At 42.1% G+C, this 25,610-nt stretch overlaps 1 protein-coding gene across 2 annotated transcripts in view; it reads left to right on the top strand.

The window, feature by feature from the left end:
• Positions 1 to 25,610, top strand: part of LOC106577002 (cGMP-dependent protein kinase 1) — a 143,818-nt gene that overhangs the window by 25,517 nt on the left and 92,691 nt on the right. For both annotated transcript variants that reach the window (XM_014154633.2, XM_014154632.2), the window contains exon 2: positions 5,601 to 5,767. In XM_014154633.2, the coding sequence (XP_014010108.1) occupies positions 5,601 to 5,767 (167 nt within the window). The remainder of the gene's footprint in view (positions 1 to 5,600; positions 5,768 to 25,610) is intronic.

Genomic DNA, 25,610 nt, shown 5'->3' with positions numbered 1-25,610 from the left:
AACACACACGTCTCCCTCTCTCTCTCGCCAACAAACTTGTGTGTGGTCTCATGCATTTAGAGACACATTCCGCACCTCATGTTGCATTGTTTGTCTAACATGTCACTCAAAATCAATACACACCTCAAGGTGGATGAGAAACATTTGATGCTTGTCTCCTGAACAAAAAGGGTTATTGATGCTATAATTATTTACTGTCTTCAAAATTAAGTTGAGGTTTAATCAATTTAAAAAGCCTGGAAATCACTTACCTTGAGAATATGATTGTGGTGGTGATGATATGTTTTCTCAGATTTTCTGTTATTCTGATAGGCTTATTAGATGTGTGGTACTGTAGCTATAAAAGGTGTTTTAGTCTACATGAAACATCAAAGACGCATAGAAATCAGCTGAATAATAAGCCTTGCTGAGTGGCCAGCTGTGTCCATTGAAGCCAGATAAGAATGGTTCTGTCCTGGTGGCCTGCTGCACATGTAATATGCTTTTAGGGTTTCATTGAGGAAGAGTCAACATGAAGGGAGGTTATTATTTGAAGAGGAAAAAGTTATTTTTCTTAGTTGTATATGTCAGCATTGTGCAGCATATCACCCAAAGCCCCTTTTTAATCCTCTGGCTTCATTCCTTTGTTTTTCTTCAGTGAGGCAAATTAAATTGGTTGTGTTGGTCAGCTGGGTATCTGTCCTGGTGCCAGATGAGGACACGAGACGGAGGCCAAAAATGACCCTTATTTTCCTTCCCCTTATCTGTGTTGGTGTCAGCAAGGAGGGATCAAATTATGTTTTGGAAAGTCTGTATGTCACATCCTCTGTCTCTATATGATATTTCAGAAATGTATGAATGACAATTACTTAATGTGAAAAGTTTTGTACCGTCAGTGTTTGACAGGTTATACTTCACTTTCATGCACCTTATGAAAACTTCATAACAGCTTTGGCGCATTTTTTAAGTAAAAGCATATTGTCGTCATTGTCTTGAACAAGCAGACATTTATGGTTGTCAATGCAGAGGCCTTTGACAACCATTTTGGGTACAGAGTAATGAGTTTCAATAGAGCTGCTCCTCTATCAATTAGAACAGAGCACTGTGATGTTTACTCAATGGCTTGGAAATCAATGTCTCTCCTCTGTTTGACCAACTTTCAATATTTATTTATTTGTCTGTTTTGGTTTAGATAGCTGAAAAAAATGAAAAAACAGCAGACTGCTCTTGTCAGTAATACTTTGTTTATTCAGCGTATGTGTCGGCCTATTGGCCTTCGTCAGAGGGTTTAGAAAACCTGTTTTTGAAAAGATGTGGCCTTTAAAATGCTGAGGTATATTAATGGCCTTGTTCTTTCTCTCCCAGTTTTACTCTCTTTATATTTAAAACTAGTTCTCTGGAATATGTCTGTTGGTCTCTCTCTCTATCTCTATTTTCACTCGCTCAGCCTCTCTCTCCCTTATTCTTCTAAAAGAGCATATTTTCTCCTTTTAAGGAAGACAGACCGTGTTCAGTCCCCAAACCTGACTGAGTGTGTGTATCTTCCCTTCCAACGGAGAGAAAGAGAAGAGGAAGGAGAGGAGGAGGAGAGGAGGTTGGGTGTGTAATGGGGTGGCTGGCTAGAGTATAGAGGACATGAAACAGAGAGATTTTACTGGACTGCAGGCTCCTTCACTCTGGGGTCCGTAGTGTAGTAGGGAAGCCAGGAACCCTCCCTCCTTTCCTGGGTGTAAATCTGTCAAAGTCCGGGTTAGGGTTAAGGAGAGAAGTTTCTGGAGGTATGCTAAAATGTTACCCCTCCCTACTGTGCTTCTCTTTACTCTCTCATGGTTAGGATTAAAGTATAGATTGAAATATAGTGTTGTTTTTAAAGTATGCTCCTTTTATACCTTCATAACATCAAAAAAGATAAGCATAAAATGTATGCACGCATGACTGTAAGTAAGTCACTTTGGATAAAAGTGTCTGCTAAATTACATATATTATTGTATTATATTTTGTCAGCCTGGCTGTGTGTGGTCGCTCCTAAAGAGGAAAGGGGAATACCTAGTCAGTGGTACAACTGAATGCCTTCAACTGAAATGTGTTTTCAGCATTTAACCCAACCCCTCTGACATCCACATCTTCAGCGCCCGGGGAACAGTGGGTTAACTGTCTTGCTCAGGGGCAGAACGACAGATTTTTACCTTGTCAGCTCAGGGATTTGATCCAGCAACCTTTTAGTTACTGGCCCAATGCTCTAACCACTAGGCTAGGAACAGAGTTGTGTTTGGTGGTGTGTTGCCACAGAATTCTGGGCGGGACTTTAGAAGCTCGGGCAACACTTCAAACCGTCTCCCTTTTGTGAGTTCTATTCTCAGCATCCTTTGAGAGTTAGAAAGGGTTTCCTGTCCCTATTTTATACAAGCTTCTCTTTGAAGACAGCAGTTCTCGTTGGATTAACCCTGTTACATGTGATTAGCCTCTTTTACAGAATTGGATGATAGAGAGCCGCATGACACTACACTGTCTGCTTCCCTGTGAAAGGATTTCAGTACAAAACAGACACAGAACATCTCAGTATACTGCACATTACACCCAATCTTGTCTAGTCTAATTCTATATTCTGTTCAAAAGTAGTGCACTAGGGAATAGGGTTTTATTTGAGATTTTGTCAAGGGGCTGCAAAGCATCAACGGAATCAGGTGCAAAATTGTGGTGTTTAGGTGCAGAAGGTGAGCTGGGACCATGGATATTAACAAGATGTTAACTAACACTGATATATAAACAGAGACTCTTAAAAGAATAAACAATAATATAAATAGGGTTATCCAAAATGCACTTTAACAGGTATTTAATCTGATGGGTTCTGATTTATAAACTTCAAATATTGTTACAGGTGTCCTATGGAAAGGAGAAGGGCCACAGTCTGGTTGTTACACCAGCAGTTAATGGTTGTCTGTAGGAGGAATGCATATGGTGGAGTCAATTAAGGTTGGATATGAGCCAGGGGATTGGAATGTTATTGAGTAAGGGTAAGGCAATCACATGGTTGCGATCACTGATAAGGGTGGAGAGTTGTGGATTAGAGAGGAATGGTGGCCAAGGTCAGGTCAGGTCACATTAAGGGAGAAGGAGCAGTTTATTACCCACATCACTTAACTTCCTGCCTAGCAATAAATAATTCATGTTTCGAGGGAAGGAGGAGACTTCACCTAAATTGGGGTATATATACACTTGTGCTGGTGGGAACACCGTCTTGGTCTGTTCAGCTGTCTGACCCATTGGTTAAATAAACTTGGTTTGAGTTTTTAATAGTTGTCCATCAGTTTTTACAGTCATTTAGAACCTAACACATCAATTAAATGTCACTCTATAATCAGATCACTCACAATAATTTAAACATGAATGTTCAATACCATAGTACATTTCAACATATGAGGACATGATATCACATAAAAAGCATTTGAATAATGAATGATGATTATGAAAATAGCCCTCAACATTCTAATTACTGAGCGTGCGTGCGTGCCGGTCACATTCGCATAGTTATCCATCAGGTGCGTGTGGTCAGTAATGAGAACGTGCAGTTCAATCACACAATCCGTGGTAACTTTAAACTCTATTAAAGAATGTTTACATTTCTTCTCGTGTGTGTTATTTTGTGAAATAACTGTTGGACATGTTAAGCGATAGGAATATGTTTGGAAATGCTAGCAAAATGAACAAGCATTAGCAATGATTTGCAAATTGTGGTTGGCGCCAGATGAGGGAAATGCGTTGGAGTGGAATGTGTGGCATTGCCACATAAACATTTGACAGAACTCCACTTTTTTTTATGGCCCCCGGTTCCTGCACTGCTCCCCCTCCCTGCATCTTCGCCCTCCTTCCTTTTCCAATTTTCTCCCCCTCGTTTACTTTCTTCTCAATGGTCAACCTCTACATACATTTCACTTTCTCTCCATCTGTCACTTTTTCTGAACCTCATTCTGAGAAAATACTCAATCAACAAACTGTTCTCTGCAAACCCATGTCTGAAAGGATTGTACAGATTTTGGGCATTTGTTCAGTTTGGCTCTGCCTAAATTGACATCCCTCCCTGTCCCCATCTCTTTTGATATGAATATGTTATTCTCTCTGGCTTTCTTTGAATTTTGCTTCTAAAGCAGCTGGGAAAATGAGGCAGTTTTGAATAGAAAACTTGGCATTAGCCTTGTACTCTGTGTTTTTTGGTTCCTGCATACACCAGGGGTGTAGGCCTATTCACTAACAAACAAACGGAACGGAAGCAAACAGAAAATAACAGGGACGGAATTTATGCAATAGAAATATTTGTTTTCGGTGCAAAACAGAAACAGAAAAACAGTATTTAACTTCTTCGGGATCGGTGTCCTTTCCACAGGATGGTTGAGCTAATGTAGACTAATGCGATTAGCATGAGGTTGTAAGTAACAAGAACATTTCCCAGGACATAGACACATCTGATATTGGCAGAAAGCTTAAATTCTTGTTAATCTAATTGCACTGTCCAATTTACATTAGCTATTACAGTGAAAGAATACCATGCTATTGTTTGAGGAGAGCGCACAATTTTGAATAAACAAATTAGGCACACTTGGACAGTCTTGATACCAAACTTTGAACCGAAATCCAATGGTTCATTGGATCAGTCTAAAACGTTGCACATACACTGCTGCCATCTAGTGGCCAAAATCTAAATTGCACCTGGGCTGGAATAATACATTATGTCCTTTCTCTTGCATTTCAAAGATGGTACAAAAAAATACAAAAGAAAGTTTTTTTTCTTCTTTGTATTATCTTTTACCAGATCTATTGTGTTATATTCTCCTACGTTCTTTTCACATTTCCACAAACTTCAAAGTGTTTCCTTTCAAATGCTACCAAGAATATACATATCCTTGCTTCAGGGCCTGAGCTACAGGCAGTTAGATTTGGGTATGTCATTTTAGGCAAACATTTTAAAAAAGGGGCGGATCCTTAAGAGGTTTTAACTGTTTCAGTTGCAAAACGCTTTGCTACGGTGTGTGACTAATGAATACACCCCTGACCTTTATTACTGCGCTTTGGCTCATACTATCCCTTAGCAAGAGGTTGCACAGCATATTCGTAGCATAAAACAACTCTGTTCACATCTCCTAAACGAGCAATGTGGATTACCATTGTAGAAAAGTCTAAGCGAATTAGTCTTTACAAAGTGTACTTTTAATCAGATCAATCCATTTCTGTTAGGCATTGATTTCCTGTGTTTCTTGTTCCAGCTGTTGAAGCAAATAAAATACGAGTCACCTTGAAACCACAGAATTGAGAACATGTTTTTTTAATGAGTTATTTTCTGAAAATTCATTTGAAAAAGGATTTCAAATTCTGCAGGCTCAAAATAAACCACAGTAGACACTGAACTGCTGAATCTAAATTAAGTAAACTTTTTGTTGGGTATTATGCAATTGTTTAGTGTTTCCACCTTGCTTTTTTAGGCACATTAAGATGTAAAAAAGAGGCAAAGAAATGGCTAGGGGGTATCCACTCCACCTAAACAATGCTAAGGAAAACACAAATTCCTTACAATTACATATTACCATATTAATCCCATTTTTTCTACCTCCTTCTCCTCTAACCCCCAGGTCTAAGGACCTGATCAAGGAAGCCATATTGGACAATGACTTCATGAAGAACCTGGAGCTGTCTCAGATCCAGGAGATCGTGGACTGCATGTACCCTGTGGAGTATGGCAAAGACAGCTGTATCATCAAGGAAGGTGATGTGGGCTCACTGGTCTACGTCATGGAAGGTAAATACCGTAGCTTTACTCTCTCCCTGCGTCACACACTGTGATGTGTATGTCTGGTATTGGGGTTGTTTGAAGCTCTTAAATGTTGTTGTTGTTGTTTGAAACAGGAAATGATAAGCATTATTGGGAATAACCGTTACAGTTAGGAGATCAGGGCTTGACCCCTCTGTCCAGACTGAATCTCAAGGGATTTTGGAATGTGCCATTTAGTTTAATGCTTTACCACAATGACATTGTATTAAAAAAGTCCTACACAAATAAAACCTTCACAGAACACTTTTTCTTTTCCATAATCAACACAGGCTTGACTTCTAGGATTCTGGAATGGGGCCATTTAGACAACTTTTAGTGTCTAAAAAGTTGTGGAAAGATAAGTGAATTTAAGTGATCTTGACAATGAAAAAGTCACTGCCCTGCACTATAAACCTCCACCGACCCATAGCAATAGTAATTTGAAACATTATTAAAAGTTATCTGTTTGCAATAGTGTTATCTTTGCTTGTCTATGGGGGATACTACTCAGAGATAAATGTGTGTGTGTAATAGTTAGAGTGGCATTTAAAGTTAATTAGAGCGATTATTGATTGACGCCAGTGGAGGAGCAGTCTACTGATTTAAATTATGTCATTGATTCTAGGTGCGTTATTGGATAAACATTTGGTACGATTTTTCTGTCATGCAGTAAACATTGTGTTGTCAATTTAAATGAACCCAAACAGGATTTTTCTCTCTTTAGATCTGGTCATGAGAGGAATCCCCATCACGGCCAATGCTGACTGAATATATTTGACATTATAAAATGAATACAGTCCCAACACCTCTGAAATAGCAGCACATAGTGTACATGAATTGAGTATATCGGGGAAAGAAGTCTGGTACACATTTCTATTGTGGTCCTCTAGCTCGGCTAATCCTCTCCACCTGTAAAAACGAGTGGCATGTGTTGAAGGAAGCACACTATGTTGACTGAGCTGTCTCATTGTCACTGACATTGACGGCTCTTCAACAGGAAGGCTGCTAAAATAAACTCCTTTTAGATCACATATTACTTTGAGTTTAGGAGAGACAGCTGGTTCCTTCGCCTGTAGACTTAAAATATGAACACCTCAAGAGGTAGATATCAGCACTGCGGCATTTAAAGTTGATTATGTTTATGAGAAGGTTAGCCTTCGTCAGATTGATTGACAGCATCAGCGAGATTGTGGGTGTGCAGAGGTTTTCAGATTGTATTGTTTATATACAGGATGGGTGTGTGTGATGTAGGTGGAATCTACTCAGGGGTAATTTGGCTCAAGGTGAGCTGTGTATAGATAGGGCATTGGGCCACCACGGGCCGCCAGAATAGCTTCAATGCACCTTGGCATAGATTCTACAAGTGTCTGGATTTATATATTTAAATATATATATTTATATATATATTTATATTCGAGGGATGCGACACCATTCTTCCACTGGAAATTCCATAATTTGGTGTTTTACACACACACACGCGCGAGCACACACACACACACACACACCCTTTAAACCCCCTATATGCTTATTTGAGACCCCTCTTTCAAAGTCTCTGTGATCCCTTCTTCTAGCCATGGTAGCCAAAACAATGGGCAAATGGGCATTTGTATACATGACCCCAAGCATGATGTGATGTTACTTGCTTAATTAACTCAGGAACCACACCTGTGTGGAAGGACCTGCTTTCAATATACTTTGTATCCCTCATTTACTCAAGTGTTTCCTTTATTTTGGCAGCTACCTGTACCTCATTGATCAATACCACCTATACTTTCCCATTAGTTTGACTCAGACACCAAACTAGTTCTGAAAGCAAGACACACACACGCACACACACACACACACACACACACACACACACACACACACACACACACACACACACACACACACACACACACACACACACACACACACACACTCAAATAACCCCATGCACACACACGCACAAATACATTTTTCACAGTGTGTGTGGCATTCGATATCACCATCTGCATCAATAGAGTTGGATCTCCTGTTGAGTGCAAGTGTCTCCCTCACCACATGATAATACATCTCCCCACAGGATGGACACATTCAGACAGATGATGTGGAGCATGCTTCAGAGGGTTTGTTTGGAGACTGGGTTTTTCTCAGTGACAATCACATAGTAAAAGGTGCTTTCTCAATAAAAGGTTTTTGAATTGGCTTGAGAGGCTTGATACTTTTAAATTTAAACGTTTTATATATAACCTTTATTTGAATGAAAGGAGATTAAAACAGTGTTGGATAAAGCCTTTATTTACCCTGCACCCTCCTTTCATTCAACCACTTCTCTTGACATCTTCATTTTTAATGACTTATCTGAGCTCTTTTGTGTGTAGGAGACCTCTCCTAACCTTCTGTCCTTACTTCCGCTGTAGGTTTCTACCTGAACACAATCTGCTTCAGTGGTAAATGTTAGTAGTTTCACCCTGAGGTCAAGAGCCTTGATTTAAGTGGGAAAAGGTCCAGTCTGTGACCTTTAAGCAGGACTGTCGACAGGACTGCTGGCCGTGGCCTTGCCAAGCCTTTGACAGCCAGCATCCTCTGGCCTTTATTTCTGCTGTCAGTAACTATGTTTCCATTAACTTGTCCAATGGTTTTTTTGTCGACATTTAGAAACTTTGCATAGAAAATAGATTTGACAATTGCCTACTATGGTGCGTTCCATCTAACTATCTTGCTTCGATAAAAACAGCTGGACGTAGTGATGCAAAAGCCAACATGGATAAATTGCAATAATTTACTAATATTTGCCATGTTCTAATAATTCTCATGTGCCAATTTATCGCCACGGTCCGTGCCATGGTGAAACTTGCCCTCCTCTAGATCTGTAATAATTGGATGGGGAAACTTGCATCCAGCCAGCCAGAAAAGCAAGGTGAAGTAATTCATCCATTCTTTAAAGTCAGGACAAGGATCCTGCAAAGAAAGAACATTTTTATAGTTGAAAGTATATTTAGCAGGCAGTAGGCATTTAGAATTAAATGTGGAGTGGAGCTTCATAGCTACGTCTTGACATCACGTGCTCTGCGTACCTTCAAATCATAATTTATCCGAAAACACAGTTTCTCTCATCATTTGTCATAATAAAAGTTTTAAAAATCCACCCGTGTCAAACAGATAAAAATGTTGTTGATCTTTCGAAAACGTCTCCTATATCCTCTATGGGCTAGGTGGGACGCTAGCGTGCCACCCGTGGTGCACTCCATCAACAGCAGGTGCATTTCAAGAGCGGCAAATTTGAATCCAAATAAATGTCAAAATTCAAATTTTTCAAAAATACAACTATTTTACACCATTTGAAAGATAAACATCTCCTTAATCTAACCACGTTTTACGATTTCAAAAAGGTTTTACGGCGAAAGCATAAATTTAGAGTATGTTAGGACAGTACATTTACAAGAGTTGTGTGTAATGTTTTGTCAAGTCAAAGACAGGGTCACCAAAACCATAAAACCAGCTAAAATGATGCACTAACCTTTTACAATCTCCATCAGATGACACTCCTAGGACATTATGTTAGACAATGCATGCATTTTTAGTTCTATCAAGTTCATATTTATATCCAAAAACAGCGTTTTACTATGGCATTGATGTTGAGGAAATCGTTTCCCTCCAATAACCGTCAGTCAAGTCAGCGTCACAAATTAAATAATTAAAATTAGAAAACATTGGTAAAATATTATATTGTCATTTAAAGAATTATAGATTTACATCTCTTGAACGCAATCAACTTGCCAGATTTAAAAATAACCTTACTGGGAAATCACACTTTGCAATAATCTGAGCACTGCGCCCAGAAAAATACGCGTTGCGATACAGACTAGACGTCATGTTGGGGAGATCTAAAATCGAAAATACTATGTAAATAATCCATTACCTTTGATTCTCTTCATCAGATGTCACTTCCAGGTATCACAGGTCCATAACGAATGTAGTTTTGTTCAAAAAAGCTCATCATTTATGCCCAAAAATCTCCGTCTCGTTAGCACATGATGTAAGCCAGCCGGACTTCTCGTCATGAACGAGGGGAAAAAATATATTTCCGTTCGTTCAAACATGTCAAACGTTGTATAGCATAAATCATTAGGGCCTTTTTTAACCAGAACATGAATAATATTCAAGGTGGACGAATGCATACTCTTTTATAACGTATTGGAACGAGGGTACCCAACATGAACTCGCGCGCCAGGTGTCTAATGGGACATCATCGTTCCATGGCTCTTGTTCGGTCAGATCTCCCTCCAGAAGACTCAAAACACTTTGTAAAGGCTGGTGACATCTAGTGGAAGCAATAGGAAGTGCCAAAATATTCCTAAACCCCTGTGTTTTTCAATGGGATAGGTTTAAAGTCAATACAACACATCAGGTATCCACTTCCTGTCAGAAAATGTCTCAGGTTTTTGCCTGCCAAATGAGTTCTGTTATACTCACAGACACCATTCAAACAGTTTTAGAAACTTTAGAGTGTTTTCTATCCATATATAATAAGTATATGCATATTCTAGTTACTGGGTAGGATTAGTAACCAGATTAAATCGGGTACATTTTTTTTATCCAGACGTGCAAATGCTGCCCCCTAGCCCTAACAGGATATCTGCAGTTTACAATGCTTTTGTCGAATAAACCTGGGTCAATGGAAACCTGCCTACTGGTGTAACTCAATTGTATCAGTGTTTGTGACGAACCGTTAGCCCCGGGGTAGCCACTCTCCTGCAGCATAAAATCAAATCAAACCAAAGTATATTTGTCACGTGCGCTGAATACAACAGGTGTAGACCTTACAGTGAACTGCTTACTTACAGGCTCTAACCAATAGTAAAAAAAAGGTATTAGGTGAACAATAGGTAAGTAAAGAAATAAAACAACAGTAAAAAGACAGGCTATATACAGTAGCGAGGCTATAACAGTAGCGAGGCTACATACAGACACCGGTTAGTCGGGCTGATTGAGGTAGTATGTACATGTAGATATGGTTAAAGTGACTATGCATATATGATGAACAAAGAGTAGCAGTAGCGTAAAAGAGGGGTTGGCGGGTGGTGGGTGGGACACAATGCAGATAGCCCGGTTAGCCAATGTGCGGGAGCACTGGTTGGTCGGCCCAATTGAGGAGTATGTACATGAATGTATAGTTAAAGTGACTATGCATATATGATAAACAGAGAGTAGCAGCAGCGTAAGAAGAGGGGTGGGTGGGTTAGGGGGGCACACAATGCAAATAGTCCGGGTAGCCATTTGATTACCTGTTCAGGAGTCTTATGGCTTGGGGGTAAAAACTGTTGAGAAGCCTTTTTGTCCTAGACTTGGCACTCTGGTACCGCTTGCCATGCGGTAGTAGAGAGAACAGTCTATGACTGGGGTGGCTGGGGCCTTTGACAATTTTTAGGGCCTTCCTCTGACACCGCCTGGTGTAGTGGTCCTGGATGGCAGGCAGCTTAGCCCCAGTGATATACTGGGCCGTGCACACTACCCTTTGTAATGCCTTGCGGTCAGGATGGGGAGTGTACATTCAGCACTTTAAAATGGAACCAGTTTTTTGAGGATTGAATAGTTGCAGAACTTGGGCTGAGGTAAACTTACTGTGCTGTTCAATTTGATGAATAATGGCCTAAATTAATGAGTTTGACTTAAGTCTCTGGTCCAATGTAGTTGACATGGAGCTGCTCTTGAAGACTGGGGGTTCTGATTGGGTGCTTGGGATCTGAACGCTCTTACAGGTTGATAATGGTGATAACAATGGAGTTAATTAGATCCCATTATTATCAAGTGTTTCCTTGACAATGCAATTTACAACTCCCATTAAGTTATAAATCTGTTATAATCAAATGTATTTCCCACTTATGTAGAGGGCCTCAGCTGAATCCGCCTCTCTTGATCCCAAGTTTGTCCAGACTTTCCCTTCTTTCCCTCGTTTCAGAATTTCTACGAGACCAGAAAAAATCTACACTATTGGATTCAGGGGATTTAAAGTTAATGGCATATCCTGAGGGATTTAGCGTTTTGCGTTTTGACACAAATTGGACACACTCCCCAATTATGTTTTTCGACCACACTTTAAGAAATGAGAAATGTTGCATTGTGATGTATTGGCTCCTATTAGAGTTCAATTGTTGGATTGAAGGTCTGTTTTAGATGTCACCACCACGTTTAGAACCAGTCAGATAAAAAATGACACACTTTGGCAAATAATACACACTGTCTGAGGCTTATGCATAGTCCCTTGAAAGACGTTGTCGACTAACAGAGCATTTGCATTTTTTTTGTTCCTTTTCTCTAAGTCTTCCGAAAGGTCAACTTTGCTTGACGCTTGATTGTATTGTTAATGTTGTGAAATACCTTAACAAGTTTTCCTATGATACTCTAGTTGATATTGTCCTGATATACCCCAATTCATATGTGCTCTCCTTAACTGTTCCTTTTCTATTCTTTGTTTGCATATTAATCTAATATAAAAGCTATCAGAAAATGATGCAAGTGTTTACTTTTTTCCCACTTTTTATTCTATTATGCATATTTTATTAATGTGATAGGCTACACCCCTTAGTTTCCCTGCCATCCCCTCCCCTCCATGTAACCTTATAAGCTACTTGATCTCATAGACTCAATGCAATTGACTTGAAATGCCAAGAGACATAAACTTGTTCCTGTACACTATTATGTGTGAAATTCGCTGTTATAAATGATGTATTTGTGTAGCTGAACTTTAATTGTTGAAAGAAATTATGAAAGAGATTGGTGTGTTTTTTAAATTATTTTATCATGGCATGGGATAATTGTTTGTTTCACCTACTGTAGCTATTTATAAAGCCCTTTTTACATAATCCGATGTCACAAAGTGCTATACAGAAACTCAGCCTAAAACCCCAAACAGCAGGCAATGCAGATGTAGAACCACGGTGGCTAGAAAAAACTCCCTACAAAGGCAGGAAGCTAGGAAGAAACCTAGAGGGGAACCAGGTTCTGAGGGGTGGCCAGTCCTCTTCTGGATGTGCTGGGTGGAGATTATAACGATACATGGCCAAGATGTTCAAATGTTCATAGATGACCAGCAGGGTCAAATAATAATAATCACAGTGGTTGTAAAGGGTGCAATAGGTCAGCACCTCAGCAGTAAATGTCAGTTGGCTTTTCATAGTCAATAATTCAGAGTTAGAGACAGCAGGTGCGGTAGAGAGAGAGAGAGTCAAAAACAGCAGGTCTGGGACAAGGTAGAACGTCCGGTGAACAGGTCAGGGTTCCATAGTTGCAGGCAGAAGAGTTGAAACTGGAGCAGCAGCACTACCAGGTGGACTGGGGACAGTAAGGAGTCATCAGGTCAGGTAGTCCTGAGGCATGGTCCTAGGGCTCAGGTCCTCAGAGAGAAAATAGAGAAAGAGAGAGAGAGTTAGAGCAGACTTAAATTCACACAGGACACCGGATAAGACAGGAGAAATACTTCAAATATAACAGACTGATCCTAGCCCCCCGACACATAAACTATTGCAGCATAAATACTGGAGGCTGAGACAGGAGGGGTCGGGAGACGATACCCCCGGACAGGGCCAACCAGGCAGGATATAACCCCACCCACTTTGCCAAGACACAGCCCCCACACCACTAAAGGGATGTCTTCAAACCAACAACTTACTACCCTAAGACAAGACCGAGTATAGCCCACGAAGATCTCCCTCACGGCACGAACCCGAGGGGGGTGCCAACCCGGACAGGAAGATCACGTCAGTGACTCAACCTACTCAAGTGACAGAACAACCACTGTTGTGTCGTCAGTAAACTTAATGATGGTGTTGGAGTCGTGTTTGGCCACGAAGTCGTGGGTGAACAGGGAGTACAGGAGGCGACTAAGCATGCACCCCTGAGGGGCCCCAGCGTGGCAGACGTGTTGTTGCCTACCCTTACACCTGGGTTGGCCCGTCAGGAAGTCCAGGATCCAGTTGCAGAGGGAGGTGTTTAGTCCCAGGGTCCTAAGCTTAGTGATGATCTTTCTGGGCACTATGGTGTTGAACGCTGAGCTGTAGTCAATGAACAGCATTCTCACATAGGTGTTCCTTTTATCCAGGTGGAAAAGGGCAGTGTGGAGTGCGATTGAGATTGCGTCATCTGTGGCTCTGTTGGGGCGTTATGCGAATTGGTGTGGGTCTAGGGTATCCGGCATGATGCTGTTAATGTGAACCATGACCAGCCTTTCAAAGCACTTCAAATCAAATCAAATTTTATTGGTCACATACACATGGTTAGCAGATGTTAATGCGAGTGTAGCGAAATGCTTGTGAGATTTGAGGCTGTATGTTGGCAGCAGCCACTCAATGTTAGTGATGGCTGTTTAACAGTCTAATGGCCTTGAGATAGAAGCTGTTTTTCAGTCTCTCGGTCCCAGCTTTGATGCACCTGTACTGACCGCGACTTCTGGATGATAGCGGGGTGAACAGGTAGTGGCTCGGGTGGTTGTTGTCCTTGATTATCTTTTTGGCCTTCCTGTGACATCGGGTGGTGTAGGTGTCCAGGAGGGCAGGTAGTTTGCCCCCCGGTGATGCGTTGTGGAGACCTCACTACCCTCTGGTGAGCCTTATGGTTGTGGGCGGAGCAGTTGCCGTACCAGGCGGTGTTACAGCCCAACAGGATGCTCTCGATTGTGCATCTGTAAAAGTTTGTAAGTGTTTTCGGTGACAAGCCGAATTTCTTCAGCCTCCTGAGGTTGAAGTGGCGCTGTTGTTCCTTCTTCACCACGCTGTCTGTGTGGGTGGACCATTTCAGTTTGTCCGTGATGTGTACGCCGAGGAACTTAAAACTTTCCACCTTCTCCGCTACTGTCCCGTCGATGTGGATAGGGGGGTGCTCCCTCTGCTGTTTCCTGAAGTCCACGATCATCTTCTTGATATGCCTCCTTGCTCGCACACACTTTTTCAGTTTCGCCCACACATTTTCTATAGGATTGAGGTCAGGGCTTTGTGATGGCAACTCCAGTACCTTGATTTTTGTTGTCCTTAAGCCATTTTGCCACAACTTTGGATGTATGCTTGGGGTCATTGTCCATTTGGAAGACCCATTTGCAACCCAGCTTTAACTTTCTGACTGATGTCTTGAGATGTTGCTTCAATATATCCACATCATTTTCCTGCCTCATGATGCCATCTATTTTGTGAAGTGCACCAGTCCCTCCTGCAGCAAAGCACCCCCACAACATGATGCTCCCACCCCCGTGTTTCACGGTTGGGATGGTGTTTTTTGGCTTGCAAGCCTCCCCCTTTTTCCTCCAAACATAGCAATGGACATTATGGCCAAATAGTTCTATTTTTGTTTAATCAGACCAGAGGACATTTCTCCAAAAAGTACAATCTTTGTCCCCATGTGCAGTTGCAAACCATAGTCTGTCTTTTTTATGGCGGTTTTGGAGCAGTGGCTTCTTCCTTGCTGAGCGGCCTTTCAGGTTATGTCGATATAGGACTCGTTTTGCTGTGGATATAGATACTTTTGTACCTGTTTCCTCCAGCATCTTCACAAGGTTTTTGGCTGTTGTTCTGGGATTGATTTGCACTTTTCGCACCAAAGTATGTTCCTCTCTAGGAGACAGAATGCATCACCTTCCTGAGCGGTATGACGACTGCGTGGTCCCATGGTGTTTATACTTGTGTACTATTGTTTGTACAGATGAACGTGGTACCTTCAGGCGTTTGGAAATTGCTCCCAAGGATGAACCAGACTTGTGGAGGTCTTAAAAAAAGACCTCTGAGGTCTTGGCTGAGTTCTTTTGATTTTCCCATGATGTCAAGCAAAGAGGCACTGAGTTTGAAGGTAGGCCTTGAAATAAATCCACAGGTACACCTCCAATTGATTCAAATGATGTTGATTAGCCTATCAGAAGCTTCTAAAGCCATGACATTATTTTCTGGAATTTTCCAAGCTGTTTAAAGGCACAGTCAACATAGTGTATGTAAACTTCTGACCCACTGGAATTGTGATACAGTGAACTATAAGTGAAATAATCTGTCTGTAAACAATTGTTGGAAGAATTACTTGTGTCATGCACAAAGTAGATGTCCTAACCGACTTGCCAAAACGATATAGTTTGTTATCAGGATATTTGTGAAGTGTTTGAGAAACGAGTTTTAATGACTCCAACCTAAGTGTATGTAAACTTCTGACTTCAACTGTATCCTTTGCGTCGGACTCGTTAAAGCAAAAATCTTCGTCCAATTTGAGTTGAGTAATCGCTGTTCTGATGTCCAGAAGTTATTTTCGGTCATAAGAGAAGGTAGCAGCAACATTATGTACAAATTAAGTAAAAAAATTTACTTTCAAACAACGCAAAAAAATAAATAAAATAGCACAGTTGGTTAGGAGCCCGTAAAATGGCAGCCATTCCCTCCGGTGCCATTCTAGGTATCCCTTTAGCGTACGCTCAAACCGCTGTGATTAGAACACCAGCTGAGAGTTAGATAAATATGACTGCTTGTGTTATGTCAATCTTATGTCAATCTTATGTCTTATCTTTCCTCACTTAGCACTAAGACTAATGTAGCCTACATTTTCCTGTTTAGATGATTGTGTAATGCTCTTATGCTTCTTCTGTTAATGTCTGAATATTTCATCCAACAATAAACTGCTTACATTCAGGACATAACGTTGTAAGGACTGTTTGTACAAAATGGTTCTTTGAAAAAACTGTTCGGCCTGCTCAAATGCAGACTGTTGCGTCAATCGTAGCTGGACGTTCTAAATAAGCAGTCTAATCCCACCGGTTTGAGCGTACGCTGCAGGGACCACTGTAGAATGATCACACCCATGTGTTGGTATGTGTCAAAGGGTTAAAATCTCCATTGGCCTCATGGTGAAATCCCTGAGCGGTTTACTTCCTCTCCGGCAAGTGAGTTAGGAAGGGCGCCTGTATCTTGGTAGTGACTGGGTGTATTGATACCCCATCTCAGTAGCGATTGAAATCACTGGGGAAGCCAAAACCTCCCCCATGTGTTCAAATCAAATCAAATCAAATCAAATGTATTTTTATATAGCCCTTCGTACATCAGCTGATATTCTCAAAGTGCTGTACAGAAACCCAGCCTAAAACCCCAAACAGCAAGCAAAGCATGTGAAAGAAGCACGGTGGCTAGGAAAAACTCCCTAGGAAAAACTCCCTAGAAAGGCCAAAAACCTAGGAAGAAACCTAGAGAGGAACCAGGCTATGAGGGGTGGCCAGTCCTCTTCTGGCTGTGCAGGGTGGATATTATAACAGAACATGGTCAAGATGTTAAAATGTTAAAATGTTCATAAATGACCAGCATGGTCAAATAATAATAATCATAGTAGTTGTCGAGGGTGCAACAAGCACGTCCGGTGAACAGGTCAGGGTTCCATAGCCGCAGGCAGAACAGTTGAAACTGGAGCAGCAGCACGGCCAGGTGGACTGGGGACAGCAAGGAGTCATCATACCAGGTAGTCCTGAGGCATGGTCCTAGGGCTCAGGTCCTCCGAGAGAAAGACAGAAAGAGAGAAAGAGAGAATTAGAGAGAGCATATTTAAATACACACAGGACACCAGATAAGACGAGAAATACTCCAGATGTAACAGACTGACCCTAGCCCCCCGACACATAAACTACTGCAGCATAAATACTGGAGGCTGAGACAGGAGGGATCAGAAGACACTGTGGCCCCATCCGATGATACCCCCGGACAGGGCCAAACAGGCAGGATATAACCCCACCCACTTTGCCAAAGCACAGCCCCCACACCACTAGAGGGATGTCTCCAACCACCAACTTACCGTCCTAAGACAAGGCCGAGTATAGCCCACAACGATCTCCGCCATGGCACAACCCAAGGGGGGGCGCCAACCCAGACAGGAAGACCACGTCAGTGACTCAACCCACTCAAGTGACGCACCCCTCCCATGGACGGCATGGAAGAACACCAGTAGGCCAGTGACTCAGCCCCTGTAAAAGGGTTAGAGGCAGAGAATCCCAGTGGAAAGAGGGGAACCGGCAAGGCAGAGACAGCAAGGGCGGTTCGTTGCTCCAGCCTTTCCGTTCACCTTCACACCCCTGGGCCAGACTATACTTAATCATAGGACCTACTGAAGAGATAAGTCTTCAGTAAAGACTTAAAGGTTGAGACTGAGTCTGCGTCTCTCACATTGGTAGGCAGACCATTCCATAAAAATGGAGCTCTATAGGAGAAAGCCCTACCTCCAGCCGTTTGCTTAGAAATTCTAGGGACAATTAGGAGGCCTGCGTCTTGTGACCGTAGCGTACGTGTAGGTATGTACGGCAGGACCAAATCGGAAAGATAGGTAGGAGCAAGCCCATGTAATGCTTTGTAGGTTAGCAGTAAAACCTTGAAATCAGCCCTTGCCTTAACAGGAAGCCAGTGTAGGGAGGCTAGCACTGGAGTAATATGATCACATTTTTTGGTTCTAGTCAGGATTCTAGCAGCCGTATTTAGCACTAACTGAAGTTTATTTAGTGCTTTATCCGGGTAGCCGGAAAGTAGAGCATTGCAGTAGTCCAGCCTAGAAGTAACAAAAGCATGGATTAATTTTTCTGCGTCATTTTTGGACAGAAAATTTCTGATTTTTGCAATGTTACGTAGATGGAAAAAAGCTGTCCTTGAAACAGTCTTGATATGTTCTTCAAAAGAGAGATCAGGGTCCAGAGTAACGCCAAGGTCCTTCACAGTTTTATTTGAGACGACTGTACAACCATCCAGATTAATTGTCAGATTCAACAGAAGATCTCTTTGTTTCTTGGGACCTAGAACAAGCATCTCTGTTTTGTCCGAGTTTAAAAGTAGAAAGTTTGCAGCCATCCACTTCTTTATGTCTGAAACACAGGCTTCTAGCGAGGGCAATTTTGGGGCTTCACCATGTTTCATTGAAATGTACAGCTGTGTGTCGTCCGCATAGCAGTGAAATTTAACATTATGTTTTCGAATGACATCCCCAAGAGGTAAAATATATAGTGAAAACAATAGTGGTCCTAAAACGGAACCTTGAAATTTACAATTGATTTGTCAGAGGACAAACCATTCACAGAGACAAACTGATATCTTTCCGACAGATAAGATCTAAACCAGGCCAGAACTTGTCCATGTAGACCAATTTGGGTTTCCAATCTCTCCAAAAGAATGTGGTGATCGATGGTATCAAAAGCGGCACTAAGATCTAGGAGCACGAGGACAGATGCAGAGCCTCGGTCTGACGTCATTAAAAGGTCATTTACCACCTTCACAAGTGCAGTCTCAGTGCTATGATGGGGTCTAAAACCAGACTGAAGCGTTTCGTATACATTGTTTGTCTTCAGGAAGGCAGTGAGTTGCTGTGCAACAGCTTTTTCTAAAATTTTTGAGAGGAATGGAAGATTCGATATAGGCCGATAGTTTTTTATAATTTCTGGATCAAGATTCGGCTTTTTCAAGAGAGGCTTTATTACTGCCACTTTTAGTGAGCTTGGTACACCTCCGGTGGATAGAGAGCCGTTTATTATGTTCAACATAGGAGGGCCAAGCACAGGAAGCAGCTCTTTCAGTAGTTTAGTTGGAATAGGGTCCAGTATGCAGCTTGAGGGTTTGGAGGCCATGATTATTTTCATCATTGCGTCAAGAGATATAGTACTAAAACACTTTAGTATCTCCCTTGATCCTAGGTCCTGGCAGAGTTGTGTAGACTCAGGACAATGGAGCTTTGGAGGAATACCCAGATTTAAAGAGGAGTCTGTAATTTGCTTTCTAATGATCATGATCTTTTCCTCAAAGAAGTTCATTAATGTATTACTGCTGAAGTGAAAGCCATCCTCTATTTGCGAAGGCTGCTTTTTAGTTAGCTTTGCGACAGTATCAAAAAGAAATTTCGGATTGTTCTTATTTTCCTCAATTAAGTTGGAAAAATAGGATGATCGAGCAGCAGTGAGGGCTCTTCTATACTGCACGGTACTGTCTTTCCAAGCTAGTCGGAAGACTTCCAGTTTGGTGTGGCGCCATTTCCGTTCCAATTTTCTGGAAGCTTGCTTCAGAGCTCGTGTATTTTCTGTATACCAGGGAGCTAGTTTCTTATGACAGATGTTTTTAGTTTTTAGGGGTGCAACTGCATCTAGGGTATTGCGCAAGGTTAAATTGAGTTCCTCGGTTAGGTGGTTAACTGATTTTTGTCCTCTGACGTCCTTGGGTAGGCAGAGGCAGTCTGGAAGGGCATCAAGGAATCTTTGGGTTGTCTGAGAATTTATAGCACGACTTTTAATGCTCCTTGGTTGGGGTCTGAGCAGATTATTTGTTGCAATTGCAAACGTAATAAATTGGTGGTCTGATAGTCCAGGATTATGAGGAAAAACATTTAGATCCACAACATTTATTCCATGGGACAAAACTAGGTCCAGAGTATGACTGTGGCAGTGAGTAGGTCCAGAGACATGTTGGACAAAACCCACTGAGTCGATGATGGCTCCGAAAGCCTTTTGGAGTGGGTCTGTGGACTTTTCCATGTGAATGTTAAAGTCACCAAAAATTAGAATATTATCTGCTATGACTACAAGATCCGATAGGAATTCAGGGAACTCAGTGAGGAACACTGCATATGGCCCAGGAGGCCTGTAAACAGTAGCTATAAAAAGTGAGTGAGTAGGCTGCATAGATTTCATGACTAGAAGCTCAAAAGACGAAAACGTCATTGTTTTTTTTTTGTAAATTGAAATTTGCTATCGTAAATGTTAGCAACACCTCCGCCTTTGCCGGATGCACGGGGGGCATGGTCACTAGTGTAACCAGGGGGTGAGGCCTCATTTAACACAGTAAATTCATCAGGCTTAAGCCATGTTTCAGTCAGGCCAATCACATCAAGATTATTATCAGTGATTAGTTCATTGACTATAACTGCCTTGGAAGTGAGGGATCTAACATTAAGTAACCCAATTTTGAGATGTGAGGTATCACAATCTCTTTCAATAATGGCAGGAATGGAGGAGGTCTTTATACTAGTGAGATTGCTAAAGCGAACACCGCCATTTTTAATTTTGCCCAACCTAGATCGAGGCACAGACACGGTCTCAATGGGGAAAGCTGAGCTGACTACGCTGACTGTGCTAGTGGCAGACTCCACTAAACTAGCAGGCTGGCTAACAGCCTGCTGCCTGGCCTGCACCCTATCTCATTGTGGAGCTAGAGGAGTTAGAGCCCTGTCTATGTTCGTAGATAAGATGAGAGCACCCCTCCAGCTAGGATGGAGTCCGTCACTCCTCAACAGGCCAGGCTTGGTCCTGTTTGTGGGTGAGTCCCAGAAAGAGGGCCAATTATCTACAAATTCTATCTTTTGGGAGGGGCAGAAAACAGTTTTCAACCAGCGATTGAGTTGTGAGACTCTGCTGTAGCGCTCATCACTCCCCCTAACTGGGAGGGGGCCAGAGACAATTAATCGATGCCGACACATCTTTCTAGCTGATTTACACGCTGAAGCTATGTTGCGCTTGGTGACCTCTGACTGTTTCATCCTAACATCGTTGGTGCCGACGTGGATAACAATATCCCTATACTCTCTACACTCGCCAGTTTTAGCTTTAGCCAGCACCGTCTTTAGATTAGCCTTAACGTCGGTAGCCCTGCCCCCTGGTAAACAGTGTATGATCGCTGGATGATTAGTTTTAAGTCTAATACTGCGGGTAATGGAGTCGCCAATGACTAGGGTTTTCAATTTGTCAGAGCTAATGGTGGGAGCCGTCGGCGTCTCAGACCCCACAACGGGAGGAGTAGAGACCAGAGAAGTCTCGGCCTCCGACTCCGACTCGCTTAATGGGGAGAACCGGTTGAAAGTTTCTGTCGGCTGAATAAGCGACACCGGTTGAGCATTCCTACAGCGTTTCCCTCCAGAAGCCATGAGAAAGATGTCCGGCTGCGGGGACCGTGCGAGGGGGTTTATACTAACGTTACTATCTGTACTTACTGGTGGCACAGACGCTGTTTCATCCTTTCCTACACTGAAATTACCCTTGCCTAACGATCGCGTCTGAAGCTGGGCTTGCAGCACAGCTATCCTTGCCGTAAGGCGATCGTTCTCCTGTATATTATAAGTACAACGACTGCAATTAGAAGGCATCATGTTAATGTTACTTAGCTTCGGCTGTTTGAAGTCCTGACGAACCATGTCCAGATAAAACCTTCGGGGTGAAAAAGTTGAATGAAAAAGTTGAGTGAGGGAAAAAGTAAAAATATACGGTAATGAAAAAGTAAAAAACCGTCAGGTAACAAAGTAAGATCGGCAACAAAACGCACAGCAGCGTAAACAACGGCTCTTTCACCGATGCAATTCGGTTACCGACGTTCACCAAAACGATCCGTTCAAAAACAACCTTTCGTTACCGAACGACCATCGTTGTGATAATTGCATTGTTTGTTCTATAACCTGTTACTTTATATGCTTTGCAACCATGATATATAGGCCTAAAGGCAGAGACAATAAAAAGACCCAATGGCAGAATAAATTCAACCACACCTTTGTTTTTTTGCCCCATTTTTTGGGGATTACAATCATGTCTCATCGCTGCAACTCCCCAACGGTCTCGGGAGAGGCGAAGGTCATATCATGCGTCCTCTGAAGCATGACCTGCCAAGCCACTCTTCTTAATACCTGCTGGCTTAACCCGGAAGCCAGCTGCACCAATGTGTCGGAAGAAACACTGTTCAACTGACGACCGTAGTCAGCCTGCAGGCGCCCGGCCCGCCACAAGGAGTCGCCAGAGTGCGATGAGCCAAGTAAAGCCCCCCCGGCCAAACCCTCCCCTAACCGAGACGACACTGGTACAATTGTGCACCGCCATATGGGACTCCCGGTAATGGCCAGTTGTGACACAGCCTGGAATCAAACCCAAGGCTGTAATGACCCTGCAAAACTGTGATGCAGTGCCTTAGACCACTGTGCCACTCGGGAGGCCCCATACTTTAGTTTTATCGCAAAACCGGATAGCAACCTCTGTCCAGTGAATTCCACAAAGCATATTGCATGTACAGTAACAGACAGTTACATGATCTATGCATGTTCAAGCAAGTTAATGTTTTCCGACATTTTCGGACCACTAAACAACTATTGTTTTAGAACCACAGAGTTACCGCAAGTCGCAAGGAAAACAGGAGCTGCACCATTTCAACATCATTAAATCACCTCTGCTTAGTCTAATACAGTGACAGCTAAAAGATACCAAAAACAATTTAGTCCAATCAACGTAAGCTAAATATAATGTGGCTGTCCATGGTTCTGATTTTTGTGTGTGTGTGTTTGTGTGCGTGTGTGTGCATGTAGAAAAACATGTTGACTCACCCTACTTGTAGAGAAACACCAATGCCATCTTCCTCTCTTTCATGTTGATGAAACAGTCTATCACTCTGTCATACAGTACACACTTTTATTTATTTATTGTCCTAGGCTACCTGGCTAAAATGCTTGCTCGCTAGCCTAACTTCCATTCATGGGTAACGTTAGCTAGTTAACATTAGCCTAGTAGATCTAGCTACATATTGAACTTCCATACTCTCAGGCCAGGGGCACAACAATGTATGAATTAATGGTTGGATCAGAATCGGCGTTATAATCATTGGCCAACACGGAGAATTAAATAAAAACCCTATCTCCATCCCTGGTTAATTTAGGAAAGGGACCGTTTTAGCTAGCTAGCTAGCCACCGGAGGACAACAACACAATGAGACGCAACAATTCCAGTTTTTCTGTCAGTGACGTATGCTTTCAATGGGATTTGATTGGAGTGACGTCGTTGGAAAATCTCCCTGGTCTTTGTGGTTGAATCTGTGGTTGAAATTCGCTGCTCGACTGAGGGACCTTACAGATAATTGTATATGTGGGGTACAGATATGAGGAAGTCATTCAAAAAGCATGCACTGTTATTGCACACAGAGTGAGTCCATGCAATTTATTATGTGACTTGTTAAAAACATTTTTATTCCTGAACTTATTTAGGCTTGCCATAACAAAAGGGTTGAATACTTATTGACTCAAGACATTTCAGCTTTTCAATTTTTTATAAATCAATGAGCATTTCTAAAACATAATTCCACTTTAAATTATTGGGTATTGTGTGTAGATCAGTGAGACAACATCTCAATTTAATCCATTTTATATTCAGGCTGTAACACAACAAAATGTGGAAAAGGTCAAGGAGTGTGAATACTTTCTGAAGGTACTGTGTGTGTGTGTGTGTGTGTGTGTGTGTGTGTGTGTGTGTGTGTGTGTGTGTGTGTGTGTGTGTGTGTGTGTGTGTGTGTGTGTGTGTGTGTGTGTGTGTGTGTGTGTGTGTGTGTGTGTGTGTGTGTGTGTGTGTGTGTGTGTGTGTGTCCTTGAGATTGGATTGCTGATTTAATCAGGAGGTACGAAAAATAGATTATTTTTTCTCTCTAATACACTTTTCTCTCATTTGATTTCTACTTTGTATATGAGAATGAAAAAGTTAATTTGCAGTTTGCAAAATATGCATGACATCTGTGCTCTGTAGTGATCTGTGTGATAAAGAAAATAAGCTTTTTGCAGAGAAAGAAAGAGTTCCTGTTAAAAAAAAGGACACGTTATAACAAACTTTATAGGTTCCATTCAACGTGTTATTATTGATCCGTCCTTCATCTACCCAATGAGAACTGTCCAGTCTCGTTTCACCTATCATTCCCAACTTCTCTTTGTCACTCTCTGTCCTCCTCCCTTTTCACTCTAATGTGTCCTTGTCCTTATTATTAATCTCTTTCTGTATCTATCTGTCCCACTTTTCCCTTTCTATCCACTTCCTTTCTTTTCTTTCCGTCAGCCCCCATCTTCCTTTTTCTCTTTCTCTATGTTTAGTATTTATCCCAGGAGGCTATATTGATTCATATTCCCAGTCTGTGGGTTAGATGAATATGCTTTAGAGGGAGACTTAATGAGTCATTTGTGAGGGATCCCTGAGTCTTTAACTCTCACTCTGTATAAACCTACTGTTGAGAGCTCCTCAACAATAAGGTGATACATTTACACTTCGTAAAGTTTGCATGTGTGTATATGTGTGCCAACCTCAAGCTTCTTGAACTCCCCTTTGAAAAGTGGATCATGAGTTCAGTTTTTTCTAGAGGACCCATCAAAGCCTCGTCTATTACATTTTACATTTTAGTCATTTAGCAGACGCTCTTATCCAGAGCGACTTGCAGTAGTGAATGCATACATTTCATGTATTTAAAAAAATATATGTTGTACTGGCCCCCCGTGGGAATCGAACCCACAACCCTGGCGTTGCACACACCATGCTCGCGTTGCAAACACCATGCTCTACCAACTGAGCCACAGGGATTGGGGGAAATCTATAACCTCCCAGTGTAGAAGTTGGCTTTAGGCACAGATCTAGGATTACCCTCCCCCAATCCTAACCTTAACTATAAGGGTCAAAATACAGAAATTAGGTCAGTGTCCAGGGGCGACTTAATCCTTCTCCTATCTATAATCTTTAGAGGCCATGTCTTCTCCTCCTCCCCTAACCACTGATACAGGGTCAGCTATTTTTTCATCCCCTGAAGGTTAAGGTTACACATTGGAGGCAAGGTAATCTGATCCTAGAGCTGTGGTTTGGGAGACCTTCTACCCCCAATGTAGGAGTGGGACTGTCAACTGTGGACAGGGTGTGTGTGTGTGTGTGTGTGTGTGTGTGTGTGTGTGTGTGTGTGTGTGTGTGTGTGTGTGTGTGTGTGTGTGTGTGTGTGTGTGTGTGTGTGTGTGTGTGTGTGTGTGTGGTCTATATCTGTGCCTGTTTGCCTAGAGTGTGTGAGGTAGCCCTATGTTCTAGTCTAGGGAAGAGACTGATGGAGCT

The sequence above is a fragment of the Salmo salar genome, chromosome ssa18 (assembly GCF_905237065.1).
Source record: "Salmo salar chromosome ssa18, Ssal_v3.1, whole genome shotgun sequence".
NCBI classification, from domain to species: domain Eukaryota; kingdom Metazoa; phylum Chordata; class Actinopteri; order Salmoniformes; family Salmonidae; genus Salmo; species Salmo salar.
This window is presented reverse-complemented; position numbering and strand designations above follow the sequence as displayed.